At 39.2% G+C, this 23,277-nt stretch overlaps 1 protein-coding gene across 3 annotated transcripts in view; it reads right to left on the bottom strand.

Moving 5' to 3' along the window:
• LOC110148106 (membrane cofactor protein-like) overlaps positions 1–23,277 on the bottom strand; it is a 100,164-nt gene that overhangs the window by 32,717 nt on the left and 44,170 nt on the right. Inside the window, exons 1-5 of one of the 3 annotated variants that reach the window (XM_020910006.2) lie at positions 22,600–22,828; positions 13,961–14,146; positions 13,524–13,623; positions 3,328–3,413; positions 1,844–2,041 (exon numbers count right to left, since the gene is read on the bottom strand). In XM_020910006.2, the coding sequence (XP_020765665.2) occupies positions 1,844–2,041; positions 3,328–3,413; positions 13,524–13,623; positions 13,961–14,146; positions 22,600–22,720 (691 nt within the window). In that variant the 5' untranslated portion in view covers positions 22,721–22,828. Of the gene's footprint in view, positions 1–1,843; positions 2,042–3,327; positions 3,414–13,523; positions 13,624–13,960; positions 14,147–14,710; positions 14,817–22,599; positions 22,829–23,277 lie in introns of those variants that run through there. The other 2 variants (XM_070473850.1, XM_070473851.1) reach the window with 2 other exon arrangements.

Genomic DNA, 23,277 nt, shown 5'->3' with positions numbered 1-23,277 from the left:
TTTCTTGAAGAGTTTGTGTAGAGGTGCTATTATTTATTCCTGCAGTGTAAGGCAGAATTCCCCAAGAAGGCCATCTCTCAGATCAAGGAGGTCTCTGTTCTCATTGTGGGAAGGTTTTTAAGTACAAATTATATTTCCTTAATAGATATAAGACTATTCAGGCTACCCATATCTTTGTGTGGACATATTTTGGTATATTTTTCTTCAAAGGAATTTGTTAATTTCATTTGTTGTCAAATTTATAAGCATAAGTTTGTGATATTACAAATATCATCATCATAATATTCTTTAATCATCCCTTTAAATATCTGTCTGTATAATATATTAGCAATGTCCTCTTTTTTATTCTTTGTAAAAATTTATTTTTCATTTTTAAACAGCTTTTAAAGGGTACATTCCATTTAGTTATTACAGAATAGTGACTATGTTCTTCATGTTAAACAAGACATTCTTGTAGCCTCTCTTATAGTCATGCTCCCTACCTCTATATTGCCTCTTTCCTCTCTCTGCTAATAACCAGTAGCTTGTTCTCTCTATCTGTGAGTCTGTTTCTTTTTGTTATATATACTAGTTTGTTGTATTATTTAGATTCTCTATATAAATGATATCAAATGATATTTTTCTTTGTCAATTTATTAAATATCTTTTTTCTTTCTTGTCAGCCTCATTATAGCTTTATTTATTTTATCAATCTTCTCCAAGAACCATGGGGTTTCATTGGTTTTCTGTATTATTTTCTCTTTACAATTTTATTGATCTTTCTCTATTTATGATTATCTTATGTCTCCTTATTTTGAGTTTGTTTGCTCTTTCTTTTTTACTTTTGTAAGGTGGAAGCTTCAGTTATTGACTTGAGACATTTTTTTTGTAACACAGATTCATGCTATAAATTTCCCTCTAAGCAATGCTTTTGCTGTATCACACAAATTTTGCTATTTTGATATACCATGTTTTTCATTTTTATTCAATTCAGAATATGTTCTAACTTTCCTTGTTACTTTAACTATGGGTTATTTATGAGTATCTTTCATAATTTTCAAATATTTGAGAATTTTCTAGATTAGCTGTTTTAATTTCTATGTTTATTCCATTTTGACCAGATAATGTATTCAGAATGATTTTAATTCTTTGGAATGTGCTAGAAAATGACCTCCCTTAGAAAATGTTCCATGTCGAGTTGAAAAGAGTGAATATTATCTTGTACTCAGTGACTGTTTCCTTCCAAGAGTCAAAGCCCCTCTAGCATCTCCTTGCTTCATGTCACTCGAGTGCCTTAAACATTGTTTTAAAAATGTATTTTGTCCAGAGTTTGTCATTATTATCAATGAGAGAGCTAGCCTTTAACAATCTGTACTACCGTTATTTGTAGCCAGAACGCTCAGACATCTTGCAATATAAGGAAAAACTTTATTTTTAAGGCAGTGTGTGTTGAGTGTTTTAGTTTTCGAAGCAGAAAGTCTTGATTTTTATACACACACACATTAGTTCACAATGTGTAAACTGGAATGTCAATAACACCTGGGGTGAGGAGTGGAAAACCCCACAACTACAACTATTTTCTATTCAGTTTGGCCTAGATTAAATTAGAAGTCAATGTAAACAGAGGAGGAAACTTGCATGATTGTTTTACTTACTGGCAAAATTATTTACTTATTGGTAAAACTCAATGGACATGAGTTTGAGCAAGCTCCAGGAAATGGTGAAGGACAGAGAAGCCTGGCGTCCTGCAGTCCATGGGGTTGCAAAGAGTCGGACATGGCTAAGTGACTGAACAACAACAAAACTATTTACAAAGTATTCCACAGTATTTACAAATAAAGGAGATAAACGGAAATATGATTACCTTTACACAGAGGAGGGTCACTACTCCATTTGTTAGGTTCAATACAAACAAGCTTGCTCTGTCCAACAAGTGAATATTCATCTGGTCCATTTGAAAGATCACAACTATAAGTTATCAATTCATTATATTCAAATATATTTCTGTAGCTATTGGTGTGTTTTCCATGTTTTATTTTTGGAGGTTGTCCACAATAAATCTCTTAAAAGGGGAAAAAAAGAGAAAATGAAGGCAAAAGAAAGGTGAAAGAGTAAGACAGTGTTAGTAAAGTCCTGGGCACTACCTTCAATAAGCTCTTTAACTTATGATTTCTAGAAGTTAACTGTGAATCCATTATCCATTGAGAGGGAAGTTTCCATGAGAAAATGTATTTTCCCAAACTCAACTCATATAGAAATTAACTTTTAAGAACCAAACTCACTTCCTTAAATACCTATTAAAGTATCTATATGAAATTCCTATATTATTTATAAGGACATGCAAAGTTTTGTTCTAGACATCATAAGAGATGGAAATTTAATGAGAAAATATGCTTGTGACTACATGGAAACTTACATTACCATATGTAAAATAGATAGCCAACGGGAAGTTGCTGTATGGCCCAGGAAACTCAAACAGCGCCTCTGTATCAACCTAGAGGGGTGGGTTGGGGAGGGAGATGGGAGGGAGTTCCAAAAGGGAGGGGATGTATGCATACCTATGGCTGATTCATGTTGAGGTTTGACAGAAAACAACAAAATTCTGTAAAGCAATTATCCTTCAATAAAAAAATAAATTAATTTTAAAATAATAGTAAAATCCACCACTAGCTAAGAAATGCTTTATAATTTATAAACATATCCATTCACTACATCAGAGGTTCACGATAATACCAAAATACTATCTTATTTCACTGTCATCCTTGTAGCTGTATAGTGAAATTTCCCAGAATCTACAAATTGTGTGAATTTGAAACAGACTGAGTCCAGATGTCTTCCTTTAAGCCAGATATTTGCAAAAAATGTAAAATAAATGCCACTATTCTGGAAATTTTTTATTTTTTTCATAAAATATGGTGTATGTATTAACATGTATTGACTTTATACAAGTCTTAAAAGTGATTTAATAAAAAACTATTTTAAAAACTTTCATTCTAATTTCAATAAAATGAATACCAGTAGACATCAACCACACAAAGAAACAGTTTCCCAGGGGGCACTAGTAGTAAGAATCCATCTGCCAATACAAGAGACATAAGAGACGCGGGTTCATTCCCTGGGTGGGGAAGATCCCAAGGAGGGTGGCATGGTAACCCACTCTAGTATTCTTGCCTGGAGAATCCCAGGGTGGGCTACAGTCCACAGGATCGCAGAGTTGGGACACGACTGAAGCAAGGCACATAAAGAAGAGCTCTTTGGGATCATTGCTGATTTAAAAGCAAAAACAGATCCCGAAGCCAAAAAGTTTGAACGTTCTTGATCCAAATTCTAAAGTGAGAATTTACTTACTTTCACAGTGTGGAATTGTATCACTCCAAGACACATTCTCTCCAATAAGGTTACAAACTATAATAGGTTTTCCTCTTAAGAAATAACTAAATAGAAAAAAGAAAAGGTTACTGTTTCCTTAACAGCACACATAATAGTGAAAACTTTTATATGGTTGTTTCTCTATACTATAGTACTTTGAGGGAGACATTTCTTAAGTGACATGATAAAAATGAAAGTGCCAGACAAATCTGCAATTTTAGTCAAATAAAGAGTTATTGCCTGTGAACACACATTGGCCCACAGCAAAAAGTCCCCCTGACTCTGTCATGCTGGCATCTTGGCTCTCTCTGGAAAAGGCATCACACTTTCACTTCTAAGCTTTTGCCCCCACCACTCTGTTCAGTTAGAACTGAGAAAGAGAGACCAGGCTCTAGAGCTTGCCTGCCTGGATTCAAGTTCTAGTAGCATGACGGACTTGTTATTTGAGCTTGGGAAAGTCTTTTACTGTTTTTCTTGCTCAATTTCCTCATCTATGTAAATCACACAATAGGACATACCTCATGGGATTGTTTTGAGAATAAGTTAACATCTGACACATACTGCTAGATAAGTTTTACCTCTTTTAATATTCTTTCGGTTCAGTTCAGTTCAGTCGCTCAGTTGAGTCTGACTCTTTGTGACCCCATGGACTGCAGCACACCAGGCCTCCCTGTCCATCACCAACTCCCGGAGTTTACTCAAACTCATGTCCATAGAGTCAGTGATGCCATCCAACCATCTCATCCTCTGTCATCCCCTTCTCCTCCTGCCTTCAGTCTTTCCTAGCATTAGGGTCTTTTCCAATGAGTCAGCTCTTTGCATCAAGTGGCCAAAGTATTGGAGTTTCAGCTTCAAAATCAGTCCTTCCAATGAACATCCAGGACTGATCTCCTGGATGATGGACTGGTTGGATCTCCTTGTAGTCCAAGGGACTCTCAAGAGTCTTCTCCAACACCACAGTTCAAAAACATCAGTTCTTCAGCGCTCAGCTTTCCTTATAGTCCAACTCTCACACCCATACATGACCACTGGAAAAACTATAGCTTTGACTAGATGGACCTTTGTTGACAAAGTAATGTTTCTGCTTTTTAATATGCTATCTAGGTTGGTCAGAATATCTTCCTAGGAACAGCCTAGGACTGCTACTTAATGCAATCTTCTCTTAATCTTTTCTGATAATTTAAATTCACAGTGCTCTCTCCTCCCTCTGGATTCTCATTGTAATGATCATAAATAATTGTATGTATTCGGCACTTCTCATTTACTATTTTGCTTTAATATATTATACTAGTATATATTGTTTCAATTTTTTTATTTTTTTTTTTTGAGAAGAGTCTATGCTTTAAGTTTTTGGAACCTTTCAAAGTGCCTAATAGGCTCTCTATATCTATGACAGAACGTTCTAATATTTTTACTTAACGAATTTAAAAATAATCAGTGAAACTGCTTGCACAAGGTTCTAGTCGACTTCTCCATCAAGTTGCCCTCATTTTTCTGTACATTGTAGTGTTTTAGGAGAAGACGTGGGGAAGGTGGCAGAGTTGGAGGCACTAGGGATCTGTGTCCATAACTAGACAAAAACTGCAATGGTGGAGTCTGCCTGATATCACTATTTTTGAACTCTGGAGTCTGTTGAAGAATTGCAAGTTCCAGAGGAAAGCTCAGACAGGCAAATCACATTCATTTCAGCCAATTTCAGCTCTTAGGAAAACAGCAGCTGCCCATTCCCACTCGGCAGTGTCGCAGGCAGCTGTGCACGTGTTCCTGAGCGGCTCACGCACAGATTGCAGGAGGCAGAGTACCCAGAAAGGACCGTCCTCCAAGAACCAAGGGTATGCACTCTGATTGCCGACTTTCGTTTCTGACCACGGAAAACGGTGGGTAGCCGCTGCTCTCATGTCTTGCGGGCGCTTGCAAGCCCCTTTCTTGTTGGCTGAAGTAAATTACATGGGATTTAAAGATTGAGCACCATTTGCTTCCAATTTGATTTTTGCCTTCAACTTCATTTTAATGCTTTAGAATTCAATAAATAAAGATTAGACATTCAAAAACAACTGCACATGAGGGGAAATTTAGCAAGTAAGTGTGCATATTCAGGGAAAACTCGGAAACGGCCTGACAAGACCTGCAGTTTACAACTCAGGCTGATGGCTGGCAGAGAAATATCCTACAGCAATCAAAAAACAGTAACAAAAACTGCAATGTCAAGGGAAAGGCAAGGATCTCACTTCCAAAGTTACCATATTATTAAATTTCAATGTCCAGTATTCCACAAAAAATCACCAGGTATACAAAGAAACAGGAAAGTATGGTCCATTCAAAATATAAATAAAATTAAATGAACAGAAACTGCTCCTGAAAAACATCTGGTGACAGATAGATTAGATAAGGACTATCTTAAATATGCTTGAACAACTAAAGAAAGATGTGCAGAAAATCAAGAAAATGGTGCAGGAGCAAAGCAGAACACTCCTAAGGAGAATGCTCATGTGTGCCTGCTCAGTCGTGTCTGACTCTTTGTGACCCCATGGACTGCTGCCTGCCAGGCTTCTCTGCCCATGAAGTTTTCCAGGCAAGAACACTGGAGTCAGTTGTCATCTCCTACTCCAGGGAATCTTCCCAACCCAGGGATCCAACCCTCGTCTCTTGTGTCTCCTGCACTGACAGGCAGATTCTTTACCAGTGCACCACCTAGGAAGCCCATCATGAGGAGACAGATAACCTAAGAAGAAATCAACAAGGAATTCTGGGCTTAAAGTACAGTACCTGGTACAAAAAAACTCAGTAGAGGGATTTAAAGGAAATTTGAGCATGCAGAAAGAAGATATCAGTGAACCTAAATATAGAATGGGGGAAGTTGTTGAATCTGAACAACAGAAAGAAAGCAGAGTGAAGAAAAATGAGCAGTCCCTAAAGGACTTGTGTGACATCATCAAGAGGATCATACACACTGTGGGAATCTCAGGAGAGACAGAGAGGGACAGAGAGAACATTTTAAAAAATAATGGCAGAGAACTTCCAAAATTTGATGAGAAACACAAATACAATCAAGAAGCTCAACAACTTACAGGTAAAAAGAACTTAAAGAAGTCCACACTAAGACACATAATAATCAAACTCTCAAAAGACAAAGACAGAGCCCCTAAGATGGCAGAGTAGAAGGACCCTAAACTCACCTCCTCTAACAAGAATACCAAAATCACAACAATCTACAGGACAATCATCACTGAAAAAGACTGAAGCCTACCAGAAAAGGTGTCCTAGAGCTAGAAACAAAAAGATGGAACCACAAAGAGACTGGTAGGAGGGCAATTAAGAATATAATCAAATCCCATTCCCTTAGGTGGGTGCCCCACAAATTATAGAATAATTCTATTATAGAGGTTTTACCACTAGAGCAAGTTCTGAGTCCCAGTGAAGCCCCTAACCCAAGAGTCCAGCACTGGGAAGAGGAGATCCCAGAGCATCTGGCTTTGAAAGCCACCAGAGCTTGATTATAGGAGCTCACAGGACTGGGAGAAATAGAGACTTTACTCTAAAGGGGTACACAAACGTCTCATAGACACCAGGAACAAAGGCAAAAGCAATAACTTCATAGGATCCTGGATCAGAACTACCTACTGATCTTGAAAGGTGTCCTGAGGAAGCAGGGGGCGGCTGTGATTCACTCTGGGGATACAGACATTGGTGGCAGATATATAGGACTTCTCAGATGGCCCAGTAAAGAATCTGCCTGACAATGTAGGAGATGCAGGTTGATCCCTGGGTTGGGAAGATCCCCTGGAGAAGAAAATGGTAACACACTCCAGTAGTCTTGCCTGGGAAAGTCCATGGACAGAGGAGCCTGGAGGGCTACAGCCCATGGGGTTGCAAAGTTGAACACGACTGAGTACACATGCATGGCAGATATATCAGGGAGCGTTCATCTGTGTGAGCCCTCCCAGAGGCTGATATTTTGGCACCAAGACCTGGCCCCACGCAACAGTCTGTAGGATCCAGTGCTGGAGACACCTCAGGCCAAACAACAAATGAGCATGTACAGACAGGCTGCCTAAAGACTTCCTGAGCCCACAGCCACATCTGGGCTTCCCTTGTGCCTCAGCTGGTAAAGAATCTGCCCACAATGCAGGAGACCTTGGTTCAATCCCTGGATTGGGAAGATCCCCTGGAGGAGGAAAAGGCTAGCCACTCCAGGATTCTGGCCTAGAGAATTCCATGTATTGTATAGATCAGGGGTCGCAAAGAGTCAGACATGACTGAGTGACTTTCACTTCACTAGACATGACCCTGCCCAACAGAGGACCAAGATCCCTCCAGTGGCCATGGGGCTGACACTAGAAGCAAGAAAATTACAGCCCTGCAGCCTGCAAATTGAGTCTACAAATGCAGGCCAGCTAATCCTGGGCCCTTGAATGATGAGAGGGTAGCACACTGCTGGGATGATTTGAACATTTCCTACAGAGGGTCACTTCTCCAAAATCAAAAAAGAGTAGCCAACATACCACATACAAAATATACAAATAGCAATTTAAAGAAAATGAAGACACATAAAAATACATTTCAGATGAAGGAACAAGATAAAACCCCAGGAGAACTAACTGACATGGAGAAATGGAATCGACTCAAGAAAGAGTTCAGGGTAATGATAGTAAAGATGACCAAAGAACTCAGGAGAATGGATGCACAAAGTGAAAAATTAGAAGTTTTTTTTAACAAAGAATTAGAAATTATAAAGAAAAACCAAATACAATTAAAGAATACAATAACTGAAATGAAAACTACACTAGAAGGAATCAACAGTAGAGTAAATGAGGCAGAAGAACAGATCAGTGAGGTGGAAGACAGAGTGGTGGTAATCAGTGCCATGGAACAGAAAAAAGAATGAAGAAGAATGAGGACAATTTAAGGGACTTCTGGGATAACACTAAGCACACTAGCATTTGCATTATTGGGGTCCCAGAAGGAAGAGAGAGAAGGGGCCTGAGAAAATATTTGAAAAGATAATAGCTGAAAAACTTCCCTAACCTGGAAAGGGACAGTCACCCAGGTCTAGGAAGTGCAGAAAGTGTCATATAGGATTAACCCACAGAGGAATATACCATAACAGAATAATCAGAATGACAAAAACTAAAGATAAAGAGAAAATATTAAAAGCAACAAGTGAAAATCAACAAATAACATATGAGATTACTCCAATAAGATTGTCAACTAATTTTCCAGCAGAAACTCTGTAGGCCATAAAGAAGAGGTGTTAAAGTGATGAAAGTCAAAAAGTTACAATCAAGAATATTCTATTCAGCGAAGCTCTCTCATTCAGATTTGATGGAGAAATCAAAAGTTTTAGAGACAAGCAAAACAAAATAATTAACTATTACCAAAACATCTTTACATCAAACAATAAAGGAAATTCTCTGTGGAAATAAAAAGATCACAGATAAAAAGAAGAAAATTATAAAATGGAAAAGCTTATGGGTAAAGGCAAACTTACAGTTAGAAAATCATCCACACACAAAGCTAGTAGGGAAGTTAAAAGAAAAAAGCAATGAAATAATTTGTATCTACAATAAGCAGTTAAGGGATACACAAAAAAATTAGATGTGAAATATAAAATCAAAAACAGTAATTGTGAGGGGAGGAGAATAAAAGGCAGGATATCTAAAACACATTTGAAATTAAGAAATCTGCAACTTAAAACATGTATAAATATAGAATCCTATACAAGAATCTCATATAACCACAAAAAAACTGTAATAGATGTACACATAAAAAAGATAAAGGAATCCAAATGTAACACTGAAGATAGTCATCAAAATATATGAGAGAGAAAGGAGAAGAAAAGCAAAAAAAAAAAAAAATCAACAAAATGACAATAGGAACATACATAACAATAATTAGTTTAAATGTAAGTGGACTAAATGCTCCAATCAAAAGACTCAGACTGGCTAAATGATTACAAAAACAAGACCTATATACATGCTGTCTACAAGAAAGCCACCTCAGATCTGGAGACACACACACACTGAAAGTGAGGAAATGGAAAGAGCCATTCCATGCAAATGGAAATCAAAAGAGTCAGAGTTGCAACCCTTCTAGCAGACACAATACTCTTTAGTAAAAACTACTACAAGAGACAAAGAAGGACACTATATAATGAGCAAAGAACCAATCCAAGAAGAAAATATAACAATTTAAATATATATGCACCCAATATAGGAGCACCTTGGTACATATAGCCAAGTGCTAACAGCCAAAAAGGGAAAATTGACAGTAATACAATAACAGTAGGGCACTTCAACACCCCACTTACATCAATGGATAGATCATCCAGACAGAAAATTAATAAAGAAACAAGAGCCTTAAGTGACATATTGAACTAGATGGACTTAATTAATATTTACAGAGCATTTCATCCAAGAGCAGCAGAATGTACATTCTTTTCAAGTACACATGGAACATTCTCTAGGGTAGATCACATGCTGGGCCACAAAGCAATTCCAGCTAATTTAAGAAAACTGAAATCATACCAACCATCTTTTTCAACCATGACCCTGTGAGGTCAGAAATCAACTATAAGGAAAAAAAAAAAAAAACTGCAAAAAACACAAGCATGTGGACGCTACATGGTATGCTATAGAACAACCAATGAAGCACTGAAGAAACCAAAGAGGGCATTTTTAAAAAATACCTAGACACAAATGAAAATGAAAACATGATCTAAAACCTATGGGCTGCAGCAAAAGTGGTAGTTAAGAGGGAATTTTATAGTGATACAAACTTGCCTCAGGAAACAAGAAATATCTCAAACAACCTAATATTACACTTAAAGCAACTAGAGAAAGAAGAACAAATAAAAGTCAAAGTCAGTAAAAAGAAGGAAATCATAAAGATCAGAGCAGCAACAAATGAAACTGTACTAGAAGTTTGAAAACAGTTCTAATAAGATGCACGAAACTGGAGCCTATTATACAGAGAGAAGTAAGTCAGAAAGAAAAACATCAATACAGTAAATTAACTCATATATATGGAATTTAGAAAGATGGTAACAATGACCCTATATGCAAAACAGCAAAAGAGGCACAAAGAACAGACTTTTGGACTCTGTGGGAGAAGGCAAGGGTGGGATGATTTGAGAGAACAGCACTGAAACATGTATATTACCATATGTGGAATAGATGACCAGTCCAAGTTTGATGCACGAACCAGGGCATTCAAAGCCGGTGCACTGGGACAACCCAGAGGGATGGGATGGGGGAGGGGAGGTGGAAGTGGGGTTCGGGATGGAGGGATGCATGTACACCCTTGGCTGATTCATGTCAATGTATGGCAAAAACCACCACAACACTGTAAAGTAATTAGCCTCCAATTAAAATAAATAAATTAAAAAAATAGAAAAGACCAATGAAACTAAAAGCTAGTTCTTTGAAAAGATAAAGAAATTGATAGACTTTTAGCCAGACTTATCAAGAAAAAAGGGGAGAGGGCCCAAATCAATAAAACCAGAAAGGAAAAAGAAGTTACAACCAACACATCAGAAATACAAAGGATCACAAAAGACTACTACAAGCAACTATTTACCAATAAAATGGACAATCTAATGTAGAAGAAATGGAAATATTCTTAGAAAGAGATAATTTCCCAAGACTGAACCAAGATGAAATAGAAAACATGAACAGACTAATCACCAGTACTGAAATTGAATCAGTAATTTAAAAACTCGCAACAAGCAAAATATTCCAGGACCAGATGGCTTTACAGGTGAATTCTACCAAACATCCATCCATCTTTCTGAAACTATTCCAAAAACTTGGAGAAGAAAGAACAGTTCCAAACTTATTCTATGAGACCAGCATCATCCTAATACCAAAGCCAAACAAAGATATCACACAAAAAAGAACATTTTAGGTCAATCATTGATGAAAATATAAACGAAAATTCTCAACAAAATATTAGCAGACCAACTCCAACAATACATTAAAAGGATCATACATCATGATCCAGTGAGATTTATCCCAGGGATATAAGATTTTTAAATATTCATTAATCAACCAATGCATTACACCATATTAACAAACTGAAGAACAAAAACCATGTGATCCTATCAATAGATTCAGGAAAAATATATGATAAAATTCAATACCCATTTATGATCTAAAAAATCCTCTTCAGAAAGTGAGCTTAGAGAAAACATGGCTCAACATAATAAAGGTCATATATGACAAATCCATGGCTAATATCATACTCAGTGGTGAAAATGGAAAACATTTTCTCTAAGATCAGGAAAAATACCAGGATGCCCACTCTTATCACTTTAATTCAACATAGTTTTGGAAGTTCTAGACACAGGAAATGGAGAAGAAAAATAAATAAAGGGAATCCAAATTGGAAAAGAAGTAAAACCATCACTGTTTGCAGATGATGTGATGCTATACATAGAAAATCCTAAAGACACTACCAGAAAACTACTAGAGCGCATCAATGAATTTTGAAAAGTTGATGAATACTAAATTAATATACAGAAATTGTCACACTTCTATACTCTAACAATGAAATATCAGAAAAAGAAATTAAGGAAACAATCCCATTTACTACTGTATCAAAAAGAATAAAATATATAGAAACAAACCTGTCTAAGGAGGCAAAAAAACCTATACTCTTAAAATGATAAGATACTGATGAAAGGGATTGGAGATGACTCAAACAGATGGAAAGATATTCTGTGTTTTTGGATTTGGAGAATCAGCATTGTCAAAATGACTATACTACCCAAGACAATCTATAAATTCAATGCAATCCCTACCAAACTATCAATGGCATTTTTCACAGAACTAGAGTAAAAAATGTCTTAAGTTGTATGTAAATACAAAAGACCCTTAACAGCCAAAACAATCTTGAGAAGGAAGGATGGAACTGGAGGAATCGTGGTCCCTGCCTTCAACTATTCTATAACGCTACAGTCTTCAAAACAGTATGGTACTGGCTGAAAAGGAGATGTATAGAACCACAGAGCAGGCTAGAAAGCCCATCAATAAACTCATACACTGATAACTAATCTAGAACAAAGGAGGCAAGAAGAGACAATGGAGATAAGGCAGTCTCTTCAATAAGTGGTGCTGGAAAAACTAGACAACTACATGTGAAAAGAATGAAACATTCTTTTATGCCATATAGAACATTCTACATATAGAACATTTTACACCATATAGAACATAGAACATTCTTTTACACCACATATAAATAAATACAAAACTAAACTCAAAATGGGTTAAAGACCTAAATGTAAGACCTGATATTATAAAACTCTTTGAGGAAAACATAGGCAGAACACTCTTTAACATAAATTGTGGCAATATTTTTTTGGATACATCTCCTAGAGTAATGAAAATAAAAACAAAAATAAAAAACTGGGATCTAATTAAATGGGAAGCCATTTTACATGGCAAAGGAAATCATAAATAAAGGAAACCTACAGACTGGGAGAAAATATTCTAAGTAAATATCTAAAAAATATTCTAACTAAAATGATTCTACCAAGAAGGGATTAATTTCCAATATATGGAGTTCACACAGCTTAATACCAAAAACAACATAATAAAAAAATGAGCAGAAGGACTAGACAGACATTTTTGCAAAGAAGCATACAAGTGTCTTTTTCAGGCATATGAAAAAAAAATGCTAAATGCTGCTAATTATTAGAGAAATGCAAGTCAAAACTACAATGAGATATTACCTTATACCTGTCAGAAGGGCCATCATTTAAAAGTCTACCAATAATAAATGCTGGAAAGGGTGTGGAGAGAAAGGAGCCCTCCTACACTGCTGACGTCAGTCATTCTGTGAGCCCGCCTTCAACTCTGAGAATGGCCATTTTAAACAGGTGTCCTTTGTAGTTAAGGATAAAGCTACCATGATTATTACATTTTTGACACATCCAATAGGCTTATTCTCACATATAATAAGTATATAATCTTGCTTTTCTTCAATTTTACTTTCTTTCTATTAATTACACATTTTTTCAGTGTAACTTATCATTTCAGTATAACACATCATTTCAAGTGCCACTTACCACCTAGAAAGAAACATGAAATCAACTTTAAGGAAATGATCAAGTTGAGAAGCAAAGAAAAATGAAATTCACAATGTTTACCTTATTTCTTTCTAAAGCGTAACTTACTTACCCCTCATCACAAGAAATGTGAGCTTCTGATTCCCACTCAAATGTTTCATTTGGGGCAACTACTTTACCATGTTTTACTTTTGGATCTGGACATGATTTTCCTAAAAGAAAATTTTCAAATTTGTTTTTTCATACCAATTTCAAAACATTTAAATCAAGATCAAAATTCTACACTGTTCTTTTCTATTGATGAAATATTATTTTCTTTATTAATTATTATAAGGGCAAACTTGAAATTCACATTTATCGAGGGACAATCCCCAAGAAAGATTCCCTGGAGATTTCTCAAAGCCAGAAAAAATGGATTGCTATCTACAACCTAGTTTCTTATGAGAAAATCACTACTGTTGTAGTGGAAAATTAACTCTTAAAATGTGCAAAAATCTCTAGAGAATGAAAAAAAAAATCTAGGAAATAAAAATGGTTTAGTTTCCTTACTTAAACATGCTTCTTCAATACGGCTCCATGAGCCATTAGGCTCACAAGTAGCTGAGAGGAGATAAGGCCACACGTAAAAGTATCCTCGGTAACACTCATAGTCTATTCTGTCCCCGGGGTAATAATGGCGTTTAATGACACCCTTAAGCTTCATACTGTCCAATACTGGTGGATCAATGCAGCGTACTAGGAATAAGAGAATAAAGACAGAAAATTAGGGGTTTAATCTTTCCCATCAGCCATTATGGCTTAGCAGCAAGCAGGTAATACAGAATAAGTAGAAAGTTTCTTAGCAAGATTTTAAATGATTTTATCCATGGTTTTATCCAAACGATGGTAGTAGTGGAGAATGTGCCTTGCTTACTGAAAAAATCCTATTAACTTTTAACTTGATGAGGAATAAGCTAAATTTTCATTCAACAGTAAATTCAAGGACACAAAATCTATCTTTTGGGTATTAAATGTATGTGTCCTCACGGGCTTCCCAGGTGGTGCTAATGGTAAAGAACTCACTTGCCAATGCAGGAGACATAAGAGACGTGGGTTCAATCCCTGAGTTGGGAAGATCCCCTGGAGGAGGGCATGCCAACACACTAAAGCATTCTTGCCTGGAGAATCCCATGGACAGAGGAGCCTGGCTGGCTACAGTTCAGGGGGTCGCAAAGAAATCAGACACGACTAAAGCAACTTAGCACAGCACAGCACATGTTTCCTTACACATTTTTTCCCTAAATTTATTTCAAAACTCACCTCTCATCTTAAAAGTTCTTTTATAGTCTATAACACTCTGCTCAGATTACTCTTCCATAGTTTGAAACACAAGCATATGATCACTTGTCAATTCATGCTCAGTTTCCTCTCAGAAGGCAAGGTTCTAGAGGGAAGGGATCATATACTTTTTCTATTACTTTGTACACACTGGGTGCTCAAGACTTGCTGTAGTAAGAAGAGATCATTAAATAAGCACTGTTGATTTCAAAAGATCAAAATAGATGTGGACTATGTATTTCAAAATATGACTTCACTTTATATATTAGGTTGATACAAAAGTAATTGCAGCTTCAGACTGAATTTTAAATCATTATAACTAGGCTCAAACATATCTTTATTAATCAAAATAGAATTCATTACAATCAACACATTTTTGCCAATGAGAAATAAGTTTGTTGATTCCGGTAGCATAAACATCCATGCTTCGGGATTCTAAGAACTCTTGGAAACCATTTTCTACCTCTTGCCTTTTGTAGAAGCATTTTCCCTACAAAAAGTTGTCAAGACGCTTGGAGAAGTGGTTGTTGGCTGGCAAGAGGTCAGGTGAATGTGCAGATGGGGCAAAATATCTTACCCCAATTTGTTCAACTTTTGAAGTGTTGGTTGTGTGATGTGTGGCTGGGTGCTGTAGTGGAGAAGAATTGGGCCCTTTGTGTTCACCAATGTTGGCTGCAGGCATTGCAGCGTCCGGTGCATCTCATTGATTTGCTGAGCATACTTCTCAGATGTAATGGTTTTGTCAGGATTCAGAAAGCTACAGTGGATTAAGTGGGCAGCAGACCACCAAACAGTGGCCATGACCTTTTTTGGGGGGTGCAAGTTTGGTTTTGGGAAGTGCTTTGGAGCTTCTCGGTCCAACCACTGAGCTGGTTGTTGTCAGTTGTCATAGAAAAATCCACTTTTCGTTGCATGTCACAATCTGACCAAGAAATGGTTCACTGTTGCTGTGTGGAATAAGAGAAAACAACGCTTCAAAATGATGATTTATTTGATTTCCAGTCAGCTCATCAGACACCCACTTAAGCTTTTTCACCTTCCCAATTTGCTTCAAGTGCTGAATGACTGGAGAATGGTCGAAACTGAGTTCTTTGACAACTTGTGTAATTGTAAGAGGATCAGCCTTGATAATCCTCTCAACTGGTCATTATCAACTTCCCATGGCCGGCCACCATGCTCCTCATCGTCAAGGCTCTCGTCTCCTTCGCAAAACTTCTTGAACCACTGCTCCACTGTACGTTTGTTAGCAGTTCCAGGCCCAAACGCGTTAATGTTGTAAGTTGTCTCCACTGCTTTATGACCCTTTTGAACTCAAATAAAAATTCACTCAAATTTGTCTAACATCACTTCTATAGTTTCAAATAAATATAAACTAAATATCAAGTAATAAGTCATTAGTAAAAAAACAAGGCAAGAAATGCAATATTATACTTTAAAAATAGGTATTATTACACAATACAATAGGCTGCATTCAGAAAATTCCCTATTGCTCCAGGTAAGTGATAGAAAAGTGAAACAGTACTCTGCTATGAATCAAGAGAACTGTTCACTTTCTACACACTTGGAAAAATTATGCACTCACTCTCTACCCACTTACAAAAATTAAAAATAAATCTCTGACACAAGCACACACCCATACCCCTTCTCATGTAGTCCCCTCAGGAAATCATGGTCTCTGACCCAAGGCATAATTTCCCCAAATCTTATCTATTTTTAAAATTTCTTTGCTTCTTCAAAGTGCAAATTCTAACGCATAATCTGTCAATTTTACTTCTAAATTTCCACTCATTTATAACATACTTTCAAAGTCATTAAGTAGCTTCCTTCTAGATAAAATTCACCCTAACCCTTTCCCTCAGTAACCTAAAATTAAGGTTTCCTGCCTATAACATCTGGAGCGATTGATCATTTTCCCTTTGCTCCTTCATGCCCGAAAAGCTCTTTCCTTTGGTTTTCAGGAAACAAGTGACCTTGATGTCCAGCCTGTCCTCTGGCTACTCTTCCTTCTATGTCTGATTGCATTATGTGACGTTACTCATGGGTTATTCTAGGAACGTTCCTAATTTTCATTCTGCAAATCCCCCTGGGTGAGAATATATACTCTCATGACATCATGAACACTGATAAGAGCTGCCTCCCAAACCACTCTATCCATCCTAGATCTCTAGCTGGGGTGCCAAGTCTATGTATTCAATTCCCTCCCAACACAGCTCTACTTGGAAGGTGTTGCACTTTCTCAAGTAACATAATGAAGCCAGAGTGTGGTCTCTTTTGACTCTTCATACCAAGTTTCCACAACTGAAATGCCTGTTTTCTCTCTATTTCCACCTTTACTTCTACTAAAAATTCAAGCCACTATCATTTCTTATCTGAACTGCTGCAAGAGTTTCTGAATAGGTCTCCATACTGGTCTTGCCACCTTTCATTCAGTTCATTTACACACCACCACCATATAATACTGATATAATGCCATGACCAGGGCTCTTCCAAGTCAGATATATTTCAATGGCTCCCTGTTCCCTCATGATAATGTCTAAGGTTCCCTGATACAGCTAAGAGAGCTTTAGTATCTGCTCACTCTTGCACACTCATCTAGTGAAGTTGCTCAGTCATGTCTGACTCTTTCCAACCCCATGGACGGTAGCCTACCATGATCCTCCATCCATGGGATTTTCCAGGCAACATTCAATTCCACCAGTACTGCCCATTAAATCACTCAGCTTCCTGTATCACCCTGGACCTCCATGCATCATTTGACCAGCTTTGACCAGAGACCTTGCCATCCCTCCTTCAGTTTCATCCTAGATGCCACTTCTTCCCTGAGGCTCTTAACATCTCTCACTCAAAAAATTGGGTCAAGTGTCTTTGTGGTGCCACAATTTACTTCTTTCATAGCACTTTTCATACTGTAATTGTTCATTGCTTATATTCCCTAGGACATGGTAACCTTCCCGGGGGCCATGTCTCATTCATCACTGCATTTCTAGCTCCTAGCGCCACAGTTGAAGGAGCACTGTTATCAGTTTTACATACTTTTGATAAAATTAAAATTCTTTACTCTTCAGCCAAACTGCTCCAGAAATATCTTCAAATCATCACTTTTTTTTACTACTGTTTTTTTCAGATTCCATTTTTGGGGGGTTTCTTTACAAAAATTTGTTTATCAGAATTTTTCACTTCTTTCATGTCAAAATATTTGCTTTAATATTTTATTATAAACCTATTTTATATCACTTCTATGACAAGAAATCATATTTTAACATTAAAAGTGAACTCCAAAGACTGTAGGTTATATTTTTCCTAAAGATTAGCAATGAACAATTCCAGAACATGTTTCTTACAAAAACATTGGTGATATCAATCATTTTAGAAATAGCAAACCAGGCATTACCTGTGCCAATCATTGTTTTCGTGTTTTTTAAACTAACATATCCTTCACAGTCTTCCTATGAATTGGGTACTATTTTCCTTTCTTTAAGATAAGCAATCTGACCTATGGCAAGGTGAAGGAACTTTCCCATGAATACATTCCTAGTAGGTAGCACACCCAGGGTCAAGCCAGGAATCTTGGTTCCATTACCAACACTGTTTTCCATCACTGTCGGTCATCTGAAATCCTCCTATGGTGATGACAGCGATGTTTGTATTTAGTCCTTAAGAAATGGTCTTATACTGAGCCTGGGGAAATTAAAGCAACCTAGTTTAGATGTGGTTTCTCAGATGGTGCAGTGTAAAGAATCCGCCTACAAATGCAAGAGACACCGGTTAGATCCCTGGATCAGAAGATCCCCTGGAGTAGGAACTGGCAACCCACTTCAGTATTCTTGCCTAGACAATTCCATGGACAAAGGAGCCTGGCAGGCTGCAGTCCAGAGGTCACAAAAAGTCAGACACAATTGAGTATATACACACACACAGAGTTTAGATGTGCATTTGCTAGAGCCAACAAAAAGTCTCAAGGTGCCCAGAAAGAACAGGTTATAATACCATAGTCTGATTTTTCTGATTTTAATTGTTCATTCCTAACTATCCTGTTTCTCCACAATCATTCACTCTGTGATCTACACTGCTGCCTTCCTCTTGGCTCCTTCACCCCACTGCCGCCACGTGGGGTGACCAGACAGGTCACCACTGCCCTAAGCCACGTCACCTCTCTGAGCCTTTGCTCACACTCCTTCCTCTGCTCTGAACACCTTTCTTCCTGCTCTGGAGCAACTCCTTCAGCTCTTGTCTTCCTTGACCTTAGTTCACTCAACATCTCCTCTAGCAAGTAGCTTCTGCTTCCATGGGGAGGCAGTGATCAGTCCCTTCTCTCGTGTAAGCAGCTTTTTGTAGGAAAGAGCTATCTGCAGGAGGTCCCCTTTGTCTTGTCACTTTATCAAAGCTATATTTTAACTAACCTCTGGCCCAAGCATACCTTTCACATCTTTTGATCACACAATACTCTGCCTAACCTGTTGTCTCTTTTCTAAGTTCAAGAAATGGAAATGAAGAATAATTAAGAGATGGCCAGTCTTTCCCCCAGTTTTCCCCCCAGTTTTCCCTTCAGTAATCTTGAGAGCAAACTCAGTGAGAGAGCATCTAAAGAAAGATCACAAGGAGTCAAGAAGTCTGCAGGCAACTGGAGATGTCAACAAATATGACTTCCTATCACAATGACTGGGCTTCCCTGGTGGTGCAGTGGTAAAGAATCTGCCTGCAGACGTAAGAGACATGGGCTCAATCCCTGGAGTCAGGAAGATTCCTCTGGAGTAGAAAATGGCAACCCACTCCACTATTCTCGCCTCAAGAATCCCACGGACAGAGGAGCCTGGCGGGCTACAGTTCATGGGGTTACAAAGAGTCAGACACGACTGAGCATGCGTGCACATCACGATGACTAACTTTGGAGATTACTTCCCCTTTTTCCCTTTAAAAACTTTCAGGGCCAAGCAGAATCTTCAGAGTAGGTTCTGGGACAGAAGTCTGCCCTCTCCCCAGATGCCAGCCTTCTGCTTAAAGCAACCTTTCCATTCCTACTGACACTTGTCTCTGAAGTACTGACTTTCTGAGTGGTAAGAAATTCAACCTGAGTTCAGCAGCACTTGGCCTTTCCTCTGCTTGCTTACCATTACATGCTTTTATGTTGAACACATAATATAGTGGACTCCCTTCATCCTTGTGGCCAACAACATCTCACACAGCATGTCTGTCACAGTCATGCTTCAAAACACTTGGGTTTTCAAAGTATCACTACTGTTAAACAGAAATCAACGGTAAAGAATACAGTACAATAAATCCAACCATTGAAAATAATCATCTTAAAACTTTATGCACTGGAGAAATATTTGACCACATCATTTCTTCTGTTGTCTATCTCCCAGTAGTATGGTAACCTAGCAACTGACTGATAAGGACTGTTCTTCTTGCACTGTAATACAAAGAGCAAGAAAACTAAGACACTATCATGTAAGCATTTACTGATCTTGGCTTCTTTCATTAGGAAGAAAGAAAAGACAATATAGGCAGAAGAGATCACTTACAAAAGGAAATTATAGGTTTTGTCCCAAAAAGCAGACCCTGCTCTGGAGGAATGAGACTGGTCCCTTCTGTGGGCTCCTGACATTGGGCAGCTACCTCCGAGCTGGCAAGCCTTCCAGGCACAACTACTACTTATTAAACCTGCTCCTCAAGAGCCACTTCTGTGACTGTTTGTTGTATCCACATACTTTCCATGCCCAGTATAGTGAGTTCCCATTTATACCTTATTTAACTTTCCTACCTATCCTGATTTTACCTTTCAACTTTAAACATAACCTATTCATCCTCTTCATTTCCAGTTGGTATCTTCCCTGATATATCCTATTCATTTTATCCTTTTTTTCTCTATTTTGAACAATTCTCATCATCTCATTCAACTTCTAGCCTTACGTATATTTTAAACATTATTAAAGAATTCCTTTTAATTTCTCGTTAGCACTGCTGTTCCATCACTCACACCTCTCCTGCAGAGAAGTAAACTTTTAAAACCATCTGTAACAAGCAAGACTGCAGCAGTGTGGGCCCTGAGGAGTCTACTATCAGGGGCAGATAAATCCTTTCGGATGCTCAGCTGCCCCTGCCTCAGCTTCCAGGCACCACAGAAAGGCCATCCTAAGGGTGGCTCTTTAGAGAACCCTCCTCCTGGAAGCAAGAGAAGTTGTTCCTGGACTCTAAGCCCCAGCTGAAAGTTACCTCTAATTTTCTGGTACTCGATAGTTATATGAGAGTGTTGACACTGAGGCAAAAAAAAAAAAAAAAAAGGGGCATTTCGAACCACAAGTGTGCCAAGACAACCAAGATCTCTGCATTCTAGTGAGGAGAGAATGGAAAACACAGTTTGGGTGGGTGACTACCAGTTAGCAGGAGAATTAAACTGAAGTGTGTGTGTGTCCACTGGAAATGGTAGGTCAGAGAAAGTCCCTCTGAAAAGGTGACATCACAGAGCTTGAAGAATAAGAAAGAGTTAATTGTGCATAAGGCAGAAGAATCTTCTAAGCCCTCTGAGGAAACAACAAGTGCAGAAGACAAGATGGCAGAGTCTAGCCTGTTTGCTGAGCAGAAAAGTCTTCCCTCCCACCAGTCCTTTGTTAAATGCCATCAGAGAATCATGCTTCTTTCCTCTTGGGCACTTCTCTTGGGTTATAGCATATTCATTAGTCTTACGTGTTGGCTACCGTCTGCCACTCCCAACAAATTCTAGCAAATATTAATATTCGATTTCCTAATGTGTGCCTGGCACTGGGGGTGTAACAGTGAGCAAAACTCAGTCCCTGCATATACTCACATGTATGTGCGGAAGGGGGAGGGGGGGGGAACAGACAGACAGTGAAATCAGGAGAGTGAAAATAGGAATGCTGTGTTTATTGTTCACCAGTGCATCCTCAGGACCTGGACAGGACCTGGCATACAGAAGACAAGTATTTGTTGAATGAATGCTGCTAAGAAATACTGCAGCAAACAAACTACATGGAATAGATCCTAAAAATATCCTGGGCATAGAAACACATCTGTGGACAAAGACAAGGAAATATACCAATGTATTAAAAAATGGTTGTCCTTGTTTATGTTTTATACAATAAGCATGCATTTTTGTACATATTTAAAGTATTTGTTTGATTCAATGAAACACACAAACTTAGTGGACGGGGTCTCAGCTCTAATTTATGAGCTTTAAGGGAAAACCAGGTGAACATCATTTATAGTTTATCTCCAGGATACTCATTTTTCACTAGGTTTGGCTACCAATATGTTTTCGGTTGCTTTGGTAAGCCCCACGCAAAGCAAACAATAAGCTTTCTAGTCCCACACCGGGCACTACTATGTTGGGGACTTCCAGAAAGCATATACCGGGGTATATTTCTCCCGGCTCCCCCAGCGGGACATAACCCCATTCCCCCAACCGCGCAGGGAACACAGGGCAAATCCTTCCCCTCGCAACATCCCCAGACACTTGAGCAAGCCCTCCCCACCAACACCCGGGCCCTGCACCTGTCCTCACCAGGCTCTGTCCTGTAAACACCCTACAAGCTCTTGCCAGGGAACCAGCCTGGCCCTGGTGAACCCATGCCGAGCCCACCATCGCGCAGTTCTCAGTGCCCCACAACAAGCAAGCCTTCTCCTTAGGACGCCGCACAACTAGACCCGGGAAACACCCGCCCCGCCCTATACCCCAACTCCGCTCTCTACCCAAACTCCGCCCTCTACCCCAACTTCGCAGGACCCCCGTTGAATCCAGCATCGTGTCACCGCCCCGCACCACCAAGCAAAGCCCCCCGCCCCCGGTTCTGGCCTGCCCGCCCCCGACCCATTCCAGTTCGCCGTCTGGGCGCACGCTGTCTCCAGGCTCCTACCGGAGAATATGGGTAACGGGAGCACTAGGGCCGCCAAAAGCATCCCAACGCAGCACCAAGGGAAGAGGGGACTCTCGGGGCGAGCGGGAGGTGCCTGGCGAGGCGCGCAAGACGCTGTCATTTTCGGGACGTTCAGCGGGGACCAACGCGGGACACCGCAGACCAACGCGGGACAGACCTTTCCGAATTGAGTTACCGCGCGCAACAATCCACGGATTCACCGAGTCCAGTGCGGTCACGGAGGTGGGCGTGGCCTGGAACGCGGCCCGGCCGGCCAATGGGCGGGCTGCAAGGCGGGGCCTCGGGCCGGTCCTTAAGCCGGGAGAGGCGGGGTGTGGCCCCAGCCCAGGTCTAACTTGTGAGCGCGCAGGCTGCTTTGCACCTCCTGCTCAGACCCTGCCAGGACATCACTTCTTCGTCTGCAGACCTAAAGGAGAACCTCAGCGGCTCGCGGGAAATGTTCAGCGCCTCTTCGTGAACACACTGTCACTTCCCCACTTAGGAAGGATGGGAAGGAATCAAGGGCAGGCGCGGTCATCGTCGACCCTTTTCCAGAACGCTGGACGAAATAAAAAGAATCAAGCTCCTCCACCTGAAAACAGTCAGTGGATCCCTGTGGGGCAGACACCTCTCAGGACTCTACTTTGGACCTGGGGCCCTCCAGACTGTCCCGACACC

The sequence above is a fragment of the Odocoileus virginianus genome, chromosome 11 (assembly GCF_023699985.2).
Source record: "Odocoileus virginianus isolate 20LAN1187 ecotype Illinois chromosome 11, Ovbor_1.2, whole genome shotgun sequence".
Lineage (NCBI taxonomy): Eukaryota > Metazoa > Chordata > Mammalia > Artiodactyla > Cervidae > Odocoileus > Odocoileus virginianus.
The sequence above is the reverse complement of the archived record's forward strand: the minus strand, read 5'-3'. Positions and strand labels throughout refer to the sequence as shown.